Genomic DNA, 17,875 nt, shown 5'->3' on the forward strand with positions numbered 1-17,875 from the left:
CATTATAGCTTTAATGGAGCCTTTTCAACACTACAGGCAGATTCAGGCATATAGGAGGAGATTAGGCATGGCATATGCCCATTACAACTGTAATGGTAAAGTATGGTTCTTTGTACAAGATCATGTAGATGTGGAGATACTGCAAGATCAAGAACAACAAATTACTATAAAGCTTTTCTTCCAAGAATGGGATAAGTCTCTTATGGTATCCATGGTCTATGCAAAGTGTGACCATCTAGAAAGAATGAGTTTATGGGATAGCCTGTATGGTTTGGCTGATCAAATGGAAATTCCTTGGTTGGTAAGAGGTGAATTCAATGTCATTATGAATGAAGATGAGAAGATTGGTGGCTTACCTGTTCTCCCCACAGAATATGAGGATTTTGCCTTCTGTATCAACTCATGTGAGCTGTATGAAATAAACTACAAAGGGAGTCTGTTTACTTGGTGGAATGGGAGGACAGGAAGTGACTGTATTTTCAAGAGACTGGATAGAATGATTGCAAACTCAAAATTGCAAGACTGGTTCCCACAAATGGAGATTCAACACTTATCCAGAACAGGCTCAGACCATGCTCCTTTATTACTTTCTTGTTGTGAAACTTCACATTACATAAGAAAGCCTTTCAGATTCCTTAATTTCTGGACAGAACATGAATCATTTATGGAGGTGGTTACACAAGCATGGATCACTGACTTTGAAGGAGATGAGTTTATCAAATTCAAGCTGAAATTAAAAAATGTGAAATCTATCTTGACTGTTTGGAGTAAGGCCACTTTTGGTGATATTTTTAAACAACTAACAGTAAGGGAAGATATAGTGAAAATTAAGGAGCAATGTTTTGAAGAAAATCCAACTCCTGTGAATAGAATGGTACTGCAACAAGCACAAGCAACTCTGAAAAAATATGTTCATTATGAGGAAGAATTTTGGAGACAAAAGACACATATGACCAGTTTTGCTGAGGGTGATAGGAATACAAGGTTCTTTCATAGTATTGTTAATGGTAGGAGGAAGAGATTACAGATCAGAAGAATTCAAAATCAACAAGGACATTGGATAGAAGGGGATACACAGTTGGCAGAAGAAGCTTGTATTTTCTATCAACAACAGTTCTCTCAACAACTTCCAGCTCTAGATTACCAAATGCTACATCAAGTTCCCCATATGGTGGACCAGGATACAAATGATCAACTGATAAGAATACCAACATTACAGGAAGTGAAGAAGGCTATTTTTGCCTTGGCTGCAGAGAGTGCTGCTGGGCAAGATGGGATGAGTGGAATCTTTTATCAGACATGTTAGGATATTGTTGGTGTTAGTGTACATAATTTGGTGAAAGCTTTCTTTCATGGACAAACTCTTCCAAAGGCAGTCACACATACCAACCTTGTACTGATACCAAAGAAAAACAACATAGAAACCTTTGCTGATATGAGACCAATCAGTCTCAGCAATTTCATCAACAAGGTGATCTCTAGAGTGGTTCAGGAGAAGTTGGAAGGCATCCTACCTTCTCTAATATCTCCTAATCAGTCTGGCTTTGTTAGAGGCAGAATCATCATTGAAAATGTCCTACTCACTCAAGAAGTAGTAACTGACATCAGACTAAGAGGAAAATCAGCTAATGTGGTACTTAAACTTGACATGGCTAAAGCATATGACAGAGTATCATGGTTTTTTTTTATCAGTGTTTTAAGGAAGATGGGTTTTGCAGAAATTTTCATAGATATGGTTTGGAGGCTGATAGCAAATAACTGGTATTCCATACTCCTTAATGGTCAAGCACATGGATTTTTTCATTCCACCAGGGGAGTTAAACAAGGAGATCCTCTCTCTCCTTCCTTATTCATTTTATCTGCAGAAGTTCTATCTAGAGCATTGAATTATTTATTCTATAATAAAGACTTTAGAAGTTATGGTATGCCCAAATGGAGAGCAAATATGAATCACCTAGCATATGCAGATGACACAATAATATTTGCATCAGTAGATTTAACATCTTTGGAGCTAATAATGAAGGTACTACAAGCATATGAGCAGGTTTCTGGACAATTTATAAATAAAGAGAAGAGTGCTTTCTATGTATACAATAAGGTTTCTGCTAACTTGATACAACAGGTGGAAACTATTACTGGTTTTAATAGAGGCAATTTTCCTTTCACATATCTGGAATGTCCTATCAAACATTCAAGGAAAAAAAAGGCTGATTATAATGATCTAATCAAGAAAGTGAAGAATAGGTTGCAGACTTGGAAAGGAAGATTGCTATCATTTGGAGGGAAAGCTGTGCTAATCAATAATGTACTAATGAGTATGCCTATCCATCTCCTGTCAGCTATTAAACCTCCAAAATGTGTTATCAATGATATGCACAAAATATTTTTAGCTTTCTTCTGGAATAACTGTGAGGAGGGTAGAAGAAGACACTGGTCTTCATGATTAAATCTGTGCAAGCCAAAAGAAGAAGGAGGAATAGGAATTAGATCTTTATTTGATGTATCACAAGCCTTAAGTGCAAAATTATGGTGGAAATTCAGAACAACAAACACCATATGGGCAAATTACATGTGGATCAAGTACTGTAAAAGGCACAATCCTCAGACAGTGCAGTGGAAGGGAGGATCTCAAGTATGGAAAACTATGATAGAGGCAAGAGATAAGATTGAGCAAGAAATATGATGGGAACCAAGGAGTGGAACTGCAAATTTATGGTTTGACAACTGGACAAAACTAGGAGCTCTATATCACATCATACCAGAAGATTTCTAAATAGATGAAGGTGTTCAAGAAGTAAAAGAAATAATGATGCATGAAGGTTGGAACTTACCAAAACTACAGCAGCTGCTCCCTGGGGATATTGTAGCACATATCCAAGAAGACTTACACTTTCATGAACAAAAAGAAGAATGGGATATACCAAGATGGATGATGACAGCATCAGGCAAGTTTACAGTAGGCACAGCATGGGAATTACTGAGGAGCAAAGCAGTCAGGTCAGATGTTTACAACAATATATGGATATCAGGGGTCCCTTTTAAGATATCCTTCTTTTTCTGGAGATTATGGAAAAACAAAATTCCACTTGGAGACATATTAAGAAGCTTTGAGATAGAAACTGAGACAACATGGTACTGCTGTGATCCCCCATAACATGAATCAGTGGAATACTTGTTTGTTACAGGAAAATTGGCTACAGCAGTATGGAAGTATCTTAAAGCGGCTGTTGGCATCACAACACAGTTTCAGCAATTCAGGCAACTAGTTCAACTATGGTGGAATTTAGAGTTTCCATCAAAGTTAAGAAATAGCTTTAAAGCTATCCCAATGGTCACAATGTGGTAGATATGGAAATGGAGGAACACAATGCTACATGAAGGGAAGATGTCCATCAATAAAGTGATTTATGAGATAAACATGATTACATATCAATTGACGCGAATGAGCTACAAAGGGCAGGAAAACTTACCAAGATGCATACCTCAAATACTGCAAAAATTTGAAACATACAAGCCAAAATTTGTAACTAGAATAGTGAAATGGGAGTTTCCTGAACAGGGATGGTACAAATGTAATTCTGATGGAGCTTCTAGGGGAAACCCTGGACCAAGCTCAGTTGCCTTTTGTATTAGAAATGTAGTAGGAGACCTTCAGTATGCAGTAGCAAAAAGGATACCAGATGGATCAAATTTGATAGCAGAAGCGAGGGCATTACATGAGGGACTTCAGCACTGTGTTACACACAGACTCCTACCAGTGGTGTTGGAAACAGACTCAATAACAATGAAAATGATTTTGACTGGACAGTGGGAGACTCCATGGAGCATATCAATGATCACAAATGATATCTCCAGACTGAGGAGGGATAAGGAAGTGAGGGTGGAACATGTCTTGAGAGGAGGAAATGGGTTGGCTGATTTCTTAACAAACTATGCTCTTGATTTTGCAGGTAACCATCACTTTGATAATTTTTATTCACTTTCTGTGACAACAAGGAAGATGCTAAACACAGAAAAGTTCCAAATACCATATTTGAGGATTAGGCGAGCTAAAGATCACCACATACCCGGAGATTAACAACTACCAGGAGAGCTGCAGCAAATAGTTAGGCATCACAACAATTCAGGAGAAAAATAAGAACTTCGAAGCTGATTCGACGACAATTATTTTCACCTTCAACATAACGACAGCTACAACTGAGTGAACATAGAGAATTTCTACTACAACTTTCAAGCCTGAATTATTATTCTTTTGACTTTGAACCATAGCACCTGGTGAGAGCTTGTTGGTGTCCGAAATGGTATTGAGGTAAGGCTAGAGGTCGCAGCAGATAATTCCAATTGGTAGTTTGGCTGTAGATCATCACTTTAATTTTTTGCTTTTCTTTATCTTCTGAGAATAGTTTGTATGGATCATTTTATTCTAATAAATCACTGCCAAATTTGTTTTGGTGGTTTTCGTTCAAAAAAAAAAATATTCGTGTTCATGAGTTTGTTTGTTTTTTTACATGCCTTTGATATTTAGTTCAATTTCTGCAAATAATTGCAATTTGTACTGATAATCAGTGGGGATCTAAAATTTTACATCAGTAGATTCAATAAAAAATAACTTTAATCGACAATAAAAATGGTATCGATAAGTGAAATTTAATCATACACTTTCTTGGCAAGGTGAGGGTTATAAGCAAAATGAATAAATTTTTTTCCTCGAAAAATTGAGGAAAACTTTAAAACATTTAATAAAAAAGACCTATTATGTTAACTAAATGTTAAAAAATTATGTAATTTAGCAACACTATTTCAATGAATTTTAAAATTTGTTAAACTTTAAACAAAAAATATATATTTTTTACCGAATTAAATTTTTATCAAACTCTAACAAATTCGACAAAATTTAAAATCTTTTTTTTCTTATTGATAAAGAATAAAGTTATTTATTACAAATAAAAGAACAAAAATAAGTATATATATATATATATATATATATATATATATGACTTAAACTAAACTAATACAAAGTATAAGTTATAACAGAATCAACTTATAAAGTAAACCGACAATTTCAATAAATAATTTAGTATAAACTAATTTAAGATAAACTAGCAAATTAATTAGGTGAAAAAATTTTGAATGTCATATTTAATATAAGAAATTTCGAGTTGTGACAGTAGATTATAACTTTTAAGTTGTAGCAGTTAAAAACTTTCAAGTTATAACATATTTTAAAATATAATGCATTAATTAAAGAATTAATAAACTAAATAAAGAAAATTGTAGTAAATTAACAAAATGATAATAAATATGTTGATGGTAATACAGAATTAGCATTCAATTAGGACTCTAATAACTGATTTTGAAATTAAATTTTTTTATTTTCTCAATCAATAGAAAATCTAGTGAGATATATTCTAAAACTGAAATTTTTATTTGAATTTTTGTCGCCAACGTATTCTCTCTGTCCTCCATTCAACGATCTTTCATCATTTTGAAAGCAAAATTATTGAAATTATCTTGGAAAGTGGAAGATTTTTATCAATACTTGTCCAACATAGTGGAAGCTGGATTCTACAGGTACATTATTTAATGTTTTAGTTTTCGTTTTCATTAAAAAAGTTTGTTTGCAATGAAAAGTTTCAATCGCTTTTGTTGAATGTATAGTTTTGACTGTTCATTATTTGTAATGTTAAACTCATTTTAACATATCATGAATTTTGTACTAATTCAGTGAACGTAAGAGTTAATAATGAAATAACATTTTCGGCATAACGTTAGTGATACACAATTTTTTTTATCATTCATACAGTTGAAAATCGGGGTTCAATTTATGTCTAACGATAGTTGAAATAATTTGTGTGAATATACTGTGTATTAATATTATATATAGTTTGATTAAATAATGACTTGTAAGTATGAGTTGTGTAAATTTGGTATGTTGCGATGTTAATAAGTTGTATGAAATTAATATAAATTTTGTATAATATATGTTTTTTGTTTCTATATATCCATGTTTTTTTGTGTTTTTAGTTTGGAACTATGCATGATCGTTACTTTTTTGGTGATAGTAATTTTTGTATGAATTTATAATTAAATTTTAGTTTTTTATTTTATTTTACTAAGTATGTGGTGTTGGTTGGTATGCATGTTGTATAAATAATGTATAAAATTTATATACGTTGAATTAGTGGTATGGATTTGACATGTTATCGATGGACCTAAGCGATATATTATGTGTATACATACCAAAAAGTGTAGTTATGGTTGCTTTCAACTTGATAAGATGCATTGCGGTTATGTCATTGTTGTTCTTATATACAGACATCTATATGAAGAAGATTATTGTTCTTCATATTACAGCAATAAGAATTTTCAAGATGCATACGCAATTTCAGTTGAGCCTTTTCTGTGCGAAAGTAATTGGGATATACCAAGATACTTGCTGGAACCTAAATTGATGTTGTCTGGATTTAGGAGAAAGGTAGGGAGGCCAGCTACTGTACTTTGGAAGGGAGTTGGTGATGTTAAATTTAAAAAGGCCAAGGTCACCTGCAGCACATGTCATCGAGAGGGTCACAACAGGAAAACGTGTGGGAATTATGTTCTTGAAAGTTAGTTAAAAATTATCATGTTTAGATTTATTTTATTTTGACAAAAACGTGTTGGTATTTTTTTGGTACTGTTTTGGTAATGAATTTATAATTAATTATGTCATATTAGTTTTATTTTGTGTATGAAACCTTTTTAATGTCATTTGTGTTGTATTATTTATTGACTACTCGACGTAATAAGTTATGTATAAACTTAGCTTTAATTTAAAATTTAATTAAGTTTGTATCCCGTTTGTAGGCTTAATAATATACTCGTGTCTTATTGTGTATGAAATCTAACTCTTAAAATGAAAATTAAGTATAACAATATGTAAAAATCAAAAAAAAAATAGTATTGGTATCACACTGGCATAAGAGTTGAAAAATACTTTGTGGTAATATTACAAGAAACTTAGTTGAAACAATGTATGAATATGATATTCTATAAAAGAACTGAACTGTAATATCATATGAAATTTGTATGAAAACTGAATTCTCATATAAATTTGAAAATTATGTTTTCTAAATGAGCTGAACTATAATGTTAGTATGAAGCCTGTATGAAAACTGAATTCTAATTATGTCATGTGAATTTTATTTTTGTGTATAAAACCTATTTAATTTCATTTGTATCGTACTATTTATTGACTATTAGACGTAATAAGTTTGGTATGAATTTAGCTTAAATTTGAAATTTAATTAAGGTTATATACCATTTGTAGGCTTAATAATATATTCGTATCTTATGGTGCATGAAATCTTAATCATAAAATAAAATTTAAGTATAATAATATGTAAAAATATATTTAAAAAAAATGGTATCACACTGGCATACTAGTTGAAAAATTCTTAATGGTAACATAACAAGAAACTTAATTAAAACAATGTATGAATATGATATCCTATATCAGAACTGAGCTGTAATAACATATAAAATTTGTATGAAAATTAAATTATAATAACACTTTGAATATTGTATTCTATAAAAGAGATGAACTATAATGCTAATATGAAATCTGTATGCATACTAAATTATAATAATGTCATGTAAACTATAATTCCAATATGAAACCTATAAGAAAACTGAAAGTTATAATTTCAAGAAATCAATGTCATATAACTGAAAAACATAAGTAACAGTTGATTCTTTAAAAATGTACTAACCTAAGAAAAGAAAAGTGACGGTTGGTTGTTTATATCAAAAAACATGCTTTCATTAGAGAAAAAAGACTAGTAAAAAAACAAAATAAAAGTAACAGTTGAAAATATCCTTCATCGTGAAACTGATCGTCTGGGCTTTGGCATAGAAAATTGGTGGTGTCCTGAGCCTGCTCTCTTAATATACGTGGTCCACCAATTTTGCTGGCAACAGTCCCAGTTATCTCGTTTCTCATTTTTTTGACTAATGTTTAATATATTAAAACTTGGTACCTCAATCTCTACCTAGTTCCGTCTTCTGTAAATCGGGACTCTTCCGAGGTGTATGATCAACTTTTTGGATTTTCTTCATCATACAGAACTCCTCTATACACTAATTGAAAATAACGGTCTTAAAAATGGTTGAGGCTGAAGAAATTTTGAGAAAGATAGAGGGTATTTTCTTTGACTATCTTTCAACAAATTGAAGAAAGAGAAATTACAGAGAAGTTGACGGAGGTAGTTGTATTAGAGACGTGGGGAGGTGGGAGGCGTGTGTCAGTTGAAAAAGAAAAAGTAATTCTTTGATTGTAGTGAATATTATTACACATAATTAATGCACCATTTTTTATTTTCTCTTTCTTATTAATTGTGAAAAATTTAATATGTTTAAATAATTAATTTAAATAGTTGAATTATAACAATCTGTTAAAGCTTGTACTTTATAAGTAGTAATTATACAAAAGTCCATTCATAAGCTGTAATATATACTCTTAAATAGATGTGTGGTGTGATTTTTCCATTAATTAGAGATTTTCAATGACTACACTTGCATATTTTAGATTAAAGAATAATATAAGATTTCTCTTTGTAGAAATTTTTGAGATTTGAAGAGAAATAGTAGAATTATTCAATGATATTTAAGTAAAAAGATCAAATATAAAATCAAATTAAAAAAAGTAATTATCTTAAACAAAAGGAGGAAGAAAGAATAAAATAAGGAATATTATGAAAGGATATGTGGTGGATGTCCATGTAGGGGGACCCACTAGGTAAGTTGATGTAGTGGGGTCCACTAGGCAAGTTGTCCACAACTTGTTCTCCTTTCTTTGGCTATAAATTGCCATATTTTGGCAATGAAAACTCACACGCTATTTTCCTATCTTTCTCTCTTTCTCTAACTATCTCTCTTTTTAATTAATTTGCTAAGCTAGTTTATTTTATAATACGTTATCAGCACGAGACTCCATTACTTTGAGCTATTTTTACAAGATAACAAAAAAGGGTAAAAATTTTATTTTCTTAAAATGTCTAATATCTCAAAAATTGAATTTGTTGTTCTTGATATTTTTAGAAAAGGCTACTCATCATGGGCAGTAGATGCCGAAATACATCTAGAATCGATGGGTCTGGCAGACACAATCAAAGATGACAATACAACATCTAGTCAAGACCGTGCCAAATCCACGATATTTCTCCGCCACAATCTTGACGAGGAACTAAAATTACAATACATCACATTAAAAGACTCTCTTAAACTATGGAAGAATCTAAAAGAAAGATATGACCATCTGAAGTTGGTCATCTGTCGCACGTCATTATTGGCTAAATTTGAGTTTAATGGATTTAAAAAATATAACTGAATATAATTCTACCTTATTTAGAATTATATCTCAGTTAAATTTATGCGGAGAAGAAATCACTGAGCAAGATAAACTTGAAAAAACATACTCCATATTTCACCCGTAAATATGCTCCTGCAGCAGCAATATCGCGAAAAGGATTTTAAGAAATATTTTGAATTATTTTCTCACCTTTTGATTATTGCATGTCACAATGAACTATTAATGAAAAATCATGATAGCCGGATCGTTGGTTCTTTGCCACTCTCTGAAGTGAATCAGGCAAACTATAACCAACGAGAAAGAGGTCATGACCCCAATCGTGGTTGTGTCGAAGAAGAAATTATAATTATGATGCTCAACTGGCACCGAGAAATGATCAGCAGTACAAAAAGAAGAGTGAAAAGCCACAAGTTTTACCAAAGAAAAAGTCAGAAAGTATATGTCATAAATGTGGAGGTATGGGGCACTGGTCATTGACATGTTAATCATCGAAATGCTTGGTTCAGCTATATTAGGCATCTTTGAAGAGAACAGAAAATAATTCAGATACAAACTTTATCTTTGAAGATAATATTGAGCCTATGCATCTGGACGTAACTGATTTCTTTAATTTTTCAGAAGATAATATGAATATTGATAAGGCTAATAATATTTAAATAATTTTCTTTTTATTTATGTGTACTAAATAATATTTCTAGTCTATGTAAATAAATAAAATTTGTGTAATGTGTCATGTATTAATTATAATTTTTATTTTATTTTTCTTTTTAAAGAAAAATATGAATATGCCTCAAATTTTATTTGGATTAATGATCAATCACGAGAATATTTGTGTAATTAATAGTGGAACAACTCATGCTATTTTTAAAAACGAAAAATATTTTTCCAATTTGCTTAGAAGAAAAGAAAATGTTACTACAGTTTCTGGTAATTCAAAAATGATTGAAAACTTCGGAAGAGCTACTATATTTCTGCCTAAGGGACAAAAATTGTTATAGAAGATACATTATTCTCTTTTAAATCCCCCCAAAACTTGTTAAGTTTTAAAGATATCCGCATAAATGGATATCATGTTGAGACACTAAATGAAATGAATATTGAATATCTTGGTATAACCAAGAGTTTCTTAGGCCAGAAATATATTTTGAAAAAATTACCAACTTTGATGCAAAAATTAGTGCAATTGAAGCAAATTTGATTGTAAACTAGCAGTTTACTGATCTAAATACATTTGTGCTATGGCATGATCAAATAGGTCATCCTAGATCAATAATGATGAGACTAATTCTTAAAAATTCAACTAGACATTCGTTAAAGATCCAGAAGATTCTTACGAATGATGAATTTTCATGTGCTACTTATTATCAAGGCAAATTGATTGCCAGATCATCAACCCTGAAGGTTCGCATCGAATCTTCTGACTTTTTAGAGCGTATACATGGAGATATATGTGGACCTATTCATTCACCTAGTCGATTATTTAGATATTTTATAGTCCTAATAGATGCATCGCCTAGATGGTCTCATGTGTGCCTCTTATCATCTCGTAACCTGTCTTTTGCGAAGTTGTTAGCACAAATAATAAGATTAAGGGCGCAATTTCCAGATTATCCAATTAAAGTCATTCGCCTTGATAATGCTAGAGAATTTACATCCCAAGCTTTTGATGATTATTGCTTATCAATTGGAATACAAATTAAACATCTTGTTGCTCATGTTCATAATCATAATGACCTTGTAGAGTCATTTATTAAAAGCCTACAATTGATAGCCAGATCTCTACTAATGAAACAAAATTGTCAATTATTGTTTGGGGTCATGCTATCTTACATGCAACAATACTTATATGTCTCCGACCAATACATTATAATAAATACTTTCCGTCACAATTAGTATTTGGTCATGAGTCAAATATAGCCCATCTCCGAAGTTTTGGTTGTGCGGTATATGTGCCTGTAACACCACCACAACGTACAAAGATGGACCCTCAACGAAAGTTGGGCATATATGTTGGGTTTGACTCACCCTTCAAAATTCTCTATCTTGAACCCTTGACAGGAGACTTATTAACTGATCGATTTGCAGATTGTCGATTTGATAAAACAATTTTTCCGCCATTAGAGGGAGAGAAAAAGGAACCCGCAAGAAAAAATGTGTGGAAAGTTTCATCACTATCTCATTTTGATCCACGTACCTAGACATGTGAGAAAGAGGTCCAGAAGATTATCCACTTATAGAAAATAGCAAATCAAAAGGACCATCTACTAGTATCATAGCTTCTAAATCTCAAACACGCGTGAAGCATGGTAGACCATTGGGTTCAAAGGATAAAAATCCTAGAAAGAGAAGCGTGGGGAATAATAATAAAGATGATAATACAAAAGAACCTCCTGAAAAAGGTCAAGATTTGAGTAATCCTGATATTCCTGAAGAAATCAGTGAACCCGAGACCTAAGTGAATGAAGAACTTTCAATAAGTTCTACCAGTGATGAGATAAATTTAGATCGATCAAAAATTACGGTGGATAATATTTTTGCGTATAATGTTGCACTTAACCTCAAGCAAGATAGTAAAAGTCTTGAGCCTAAATCCGTTGAAGAATGTCAACGTAGATGTGATTGGCCAAAATGGCAAAAGGCAATTCAATGAGAATTAGACTCACTTGCTAAACGTGAGGTTTTTGGACCTGTAGTCCAAACCTCTGAAAGTGTAAAATTAGTTGGCTATAAATGGCTTTTTGTGCGAAAACGAAATGAGAGAATTTAAATTGTAAGATACAAGGCACACCTTGTTGCACAAGGATTATCTCAAAGACTCAGGGTCAACTATGAAGAAACATATTCACCTATTATGGATGGAATAACTTTTTGATATCTCATCAGCTTAGATGTACATAAAAATCTTGAAATACATCTAATGAATGTAGTTACAACTTATTTTTATGGTTTACTTGATAATGAAATTTAAATGAAAATCCCAAAAGGATTAAAATTTCCTAAAGCATGTAATAAGTCACGAAAAATGTATTCAATGAAATTGCAAAGATCATTATATGGTCTAAAACAATTAGGACGTATGTGGTATAATCGTCTTATTGAGTACTTAATAAATGAAGGTTATATAAATGATGTCATCTGTCCATGTGTTTTTTATTAAGAAAAAAGAATCAGAGTTTGTTATACTCGTCGTTTATGTTGATGACATAAATCTCATTGGAACCCTTGAGGAGGTCCAAAAGGCAATTGAATATCTAAAGAAAGAATTTGAGATGAAAGATCTTGGAAAGATATAACTTTATTTGGGTATGCAAATTGAACATTTAGCAGACGGGTCTTTGTCCACCAATCCGCCTACACTAAGAAAATTTTAAAATGATTTTACATGGACAAAGCACATCCATTAAGTACTCCAATAGTTGTTCGATCACTTGAAGTGGAAAAGGATCCATTTCGACCTCTAGAAGAGGATGGAGAACTTCTTGGTCCTGAAGTACCATATCTCAGTGCTATTTGTGCACTTATGTACGTTTCTAACGCAACCATACCTAATATAACATTTTCTGTTAATTTGCTGGCAATGTATAGTTCATCCCCAACGCGAAGGCATTAGAACGGTATCAAACATATTTTGCGATATCTAAAGGGTATTATTGATATGGATTTTTTTTATACTAACAAAGGTTGTGCAGACCTTATTGGTTATGCAGATGCAAGTTATTTTTCAGATCCACATAAAGCTCGATCTCAAACAGGCTATCTATTTTACACAAGGAAGAACTGTTATATCACGTCAATCTACAAAACAGTTTATTATTGCTACTTTTTCAAATCATGCTGAAATAATAACAATTCATGAAGCAAGTAGAGAATGTGTATGGTTGAGATCGATGATACAGTTCATTAAAGAAAGATGTAGCCTGGAAAATAATGTCAAAGTACCCACAGTTATATTCGAAGACAATGCTGCGTGCATTTCTCAATTAAAAGGTGGCTTCATAAAAGAAGACAGAACGAAACATATTTCACCAAAATTATTCTTCACACATGATCTCCAGAAGAACGGTGATATTGATGTACAACAAGTTCGTTCAAGTGATAATCTTGCAGATTTATTCACAAAGGCATTGCCAACATCAACTTTTGAGAAGCTAAGATATAAGATTGAAATGTGTCGTCTCCAAAATACCAAATGAAGTTTTCATCTTGGGGAATAAAATACGCGCAACACTCTTTTTTCCTTAACCAAGGTTTTGTCCCACTGGTTTTCCTAGTAAGGTTTTTAATGAGGCATCAATCAAGGCGTATTACCAGATGTGTGTACTCATTTGCCTTCACTGGGTTTTTCCCACTGGATTTTTCTTAGTAAGGTTTTAATGAAGCACAACATATATGGATAATCAGGATAACTATGTATATTGTTTAATGTAAAGTTTTTAATAAGACACATTACATGTGGACATTCAAGGGGGACTATTATGAAATGATATGTAGTGGATGTCCATGCAGTGGGACCCACTAGGCAAGTTGATGTAGTGAGGCCCACTAGGCAAGTTGTCCACCACTTGTTCTCCTTTCTTTGGCTATAAATTGCCATATTTTGGCAATGAAAACTCACACGCTATTTCCCTATCTTTCTCTCTCTAATTAATTTGTCTTTTAACCCTCTAAACCATCTAGTCAAAGAGTTCTCTAAGTTCATAGTGGATTCAAATAAATATATATACTCTATTTTCAGAATTTAACCTATAAAAAAATTATTTTTTTTTGACAAAGTGGATTCATGTGAACTTACTTAATCCTATATAAGTCCTCCCCTGCTGTCAATCAAACTGAATATTTTGTCTAATTTAAATATTAGATTGAATTTATAAATTATAATCTCACATGAGAATGTTATCTATAATATTTGGAAAAGAAAACCAATTTTTCCCTGGCTCTACACTTGCCTCTCTAAGCCAAATGAATAGCACATTTGAATAGATAATATATTTTCAGCGTCAGATAGAGGAGAACAGATTCATGATCCGCCATACCGCTTAGGCAAAAAAATGTATTAAAAAAATTACTTAGAACATGCAAGATCGTAAAAGATTAATTAGCGAGTTATCAAGTGATTCATGATGTGCTTAGTAGTAGTCTAATACATTATTTATTTTTATTAAAATTTAGATGTTTGAATCTAAATACACATCAAAATGATTAAGATATTGTTTCTAGATCTGAACATTAAATGATTAACATTATTTGTTTTTCAACATTTGAATGTACATAATAAATATATAATTTAAATAAAATTTAATTAAATATCAAAAAAGAATTAATAAAATAGTCATTATTTGATTTTAAAAAATGAAACACTTAATACTTGTTAGTTATGGTGGAGATAATTTGTTGTGGTGCTTGATGATAATAATTGTTGTTAGTAGTTAGTAACGATGGAGGTGATAATTGTGTCAGTGGAGGTAGTTGGTGTTGTGGTAACTATCATAATGGTGACGTTTGGTAGTGGTGTTAGTAATTGTAATGATGAAGTTGGTTGATGCTAGTAGTTGGCGGTGTTGATGGTTGTAGCTAAAGAATGTGTGGTGGTTAGTGATATATTTGTGGTAGTAAGCGGCGGTGGTAGTTATGATGATGAAGTGGTTAGTAGTAAAAGTTGACCATAGTAGTGGTAATGGCTGATGGTAGTGATGGAGATGGTAATGGTAATCGAAGAATGTATCATGATAGTTGGTAGCAGTGGTAGAAGTAATGGTGGAGACTGTTGATAGTAGATATTGATTATAGTTGTGATAGTGATGCTAGAGGTGACGGCGGACGCAAAGATGAGGATGTTGTCGTGTTAGTGGCAATGAATATAATCATAATGATAAGGAGGTAAGTGTAGTAGCAGAGGTGGTTGGTTGTAGATGATGATAATGGTGGTTGACGGTGATATTGGTGGTTGGTGATTGTGGATAAAAAAATGGTGAATATTATTCACACAAGGTCTTAATAATATTAAGACTTTATTTTAGATCTTAATAATTAAGGCTTATTCAAAAATATTAGATGCTTAAATTTTAATGAAAATAAATACCCATAATGATTTTATATCATTCAAGTTTACACGTCCATTAAATAAGGCCCAAGTCCCGTGACAAAAGGGTCAAACCCCTCATCTTTAGGCATAGTCCTAATTCTTTCAGATAGAGAACTAAAATAGTACTTCTCCTTATTTGATAACTCTCCCAACTCTAGCTTTAACCCTGCCACCACCCACATACATAACTAAAACAGCAAAGAGAGTCATTGTTGGGAGCTCGAATTCAGATTAATCATGAAAAATAAAAATGAAGAGTCTTGTGTGATAATAACAGCAAAGAAGATAACAAATGAGATTACACTACTAGTGTTTCTTCCATCAGAATTTTCACGGATTGAAAATAGAATTGGAGAAAAAAGTAGATTAAATCTATATTCAGGGATGATTTCAATAAGGTAGCTTGAAGAATAACCAAAAATACAATGTAGAATCACGATAACACTAATTGTATAACTGTGTGTAGAATGTAGAGTTAACCACAATTACATTACACAAATTAAGAATTCCAGGAAATCCTAATTCCCAAAACACAAAAGCTTAACAGAAATCACTCAAAATTTCAATTACCTTATCTCCCATAAATTAAACTTATAGATCATCCTCCATCCTCAAATACTCTCCAATATCAGCTTGATGAAGCACTACAATCCCATTCGGATCCATTTTCCTGCAATCTTGAGTACTCTTAGCTGCAACCCCAAATCCCAACGGCACATCCGACATCGAAAACACAACCACCCCATCATGCTCGCTAATACTCTCAGTAATCCTTCCAACTCCACCTTTCAATACATTATTTCCATACAGAAAACTCATTTCAGATGTAGGTTTCAGCCACACTTTGTGCTTCGCGTGAGCTGCTAAGAGACCCAAGCATTGAACTGTGAGGTGAAACTTACCTCCTTTGGTGAATTTCCCTAACTGGGTTCCCAGCGAAACCAAGTTGTCTCGCTTTATGTTTGTTGCTCGCTTGACGAGAGATTCTGATACGTAGTAAACTCTGTTTCTCTGGAGACGAAAGCAGTAACGGCCGGGAGTGTTGACGGTGCCTTCGTGAGATGGGTTTTCGACTATGTTCTTCAGATTGTTTCTGACGAATTTGTGTAGCTTTTCGAACACTTGTGTGGTTTCTTGCTCATCCAGCGGTCGCATTTTAGCTTCAGTTTGTTAAACCCTTAAACCTTTCAGCTTGTCTTTTTCTTCTTATATTGTTTGGGCTGAGTGTTTCGGGGATTAGATTGGGCCTTAAATGAGTAAAGGCCCATGTAACTGACCTGAACAGTAAGGCTTAGCTAAGCCTTTATAGATTTAGTGACTTGTTTTTTTTATTTATGAGGGGAAAATAAAGCTAATAATTTGGCAAAATTGAAAAAATAAAATAAAAAATGAAATATGCATTTCCTGTCTTAGATAATTAATACATAAATCATATTTTTTACTCGATGTTTTTATAATGTTTGAAAGCTTACGTTGGGTTTTCCCAAATCCTTGACGATCTCAAATATTTTGTAGTAATTAAAGTCTTTCGACGATAAAAAAGAGATTTTCAATACTATAAATGTCTGAAAAATTATATTAAACTTTGACTAAAATAAAACAAAATAGCGCAATGAAAAAACAAACTAAATAAAAAATTAAAAATCGTTTATAAGCAATACGAGTTAAATTCGATTGGCAAAGAAACTTTCTATCCTTATATGCATTAATCTACTATCAAAGCCTCTTTATAATTTTATCCTTTATTTGCTAAAAAGTCGACACACGGAATTATCTTCTTCTAAACACGTCTAATCGTGATCTTATTGACCTATAACATATATCTACAATCATCAATAATAGGTCGACACACGGATTGTAGATATATGTTACAGGTCAATAAGGTCACGATCATCTACTTCGACCTATTATTGACCTATAACATATATCTACAATCATCAATAATAGGTCGAAGTAGATGATCGTGACCTTATTGACCTGTAACATATATCTACAATCATCAATAATAGATCAAAGTAGACAAGGTTATATGTCCGCTTTGGTGATAAGTTTGATTAAGCTTCGTAATCCATTTCGTTTGCGACATCTAAGTAAGACATCTTGTAATCTAATTGAACTTTTAAGACATTCTTAGATACTTATGCTCAATACACATTAAATGAAGTTCTACAATAACTTTGTTACAATTTGCTAGAAAAGTTACTTAGGGCTTGCACAAATAGTAAAGTTTACAGTAAAATCATCAACGAAAAAAATGAATTTATTAAGATACTTAACTAAATCTGGAACTTCAAAGTATGAAAGTGTCAAATTTGCAAGTTGTAATGAAGATCTGTAACTTCTGAACAAAAACGAATAGTTTGGTAAATTGATTTTGGGTTTATCCTCCATCTTAGCCAATAATAATAAAAAAACGTAAGGCCAACTAGGATAAAATCTCGTGAACA

At 32.3% G+C, this 17,875-nt stretch overlaps 1 protein-coding gene across 1 annotated transcript; it reads right to left on the reverse strand.

The window, feature by feature from the left end:
• Positions 1 to 15,801: 15,801 nt before the first annotated feature.
• Positions 15,802 to 16,623, reverse strand: LOC129884690 (uncharacterized). Its single transcript, XM_055958973.1, has one exon. The coding sequence runs from the start codon at positions 16,581 to 16,583 to the stop codon at positions 16,020 to 16,022; it is 564 nt and encodes a 187-aa protein (XP_055814948.1). The 5' UTR covers positions 16,584 to 16,623; the 3' UTR covers positions 15,802 to 16,019.
• Between the last annotated feature and the right edge of the window lie 1,252 nt (positions 16,624 to 17,875).

The sequence above is a fragment of the Solanum dulcamara genome, chromosome 4 (genome assembly GCF_947179165.1).
Source record: "Solanum dulcamara chromosome 4, daSolDulc1.2, whole genome shotgun sequence".
Taxonomy (NCBI): Eukaryota; Viridiplantae; Streptophyta; class Magnoliopsida; order Solanales; family Solanaceae; genus Solanum; species Solanum dulcamara.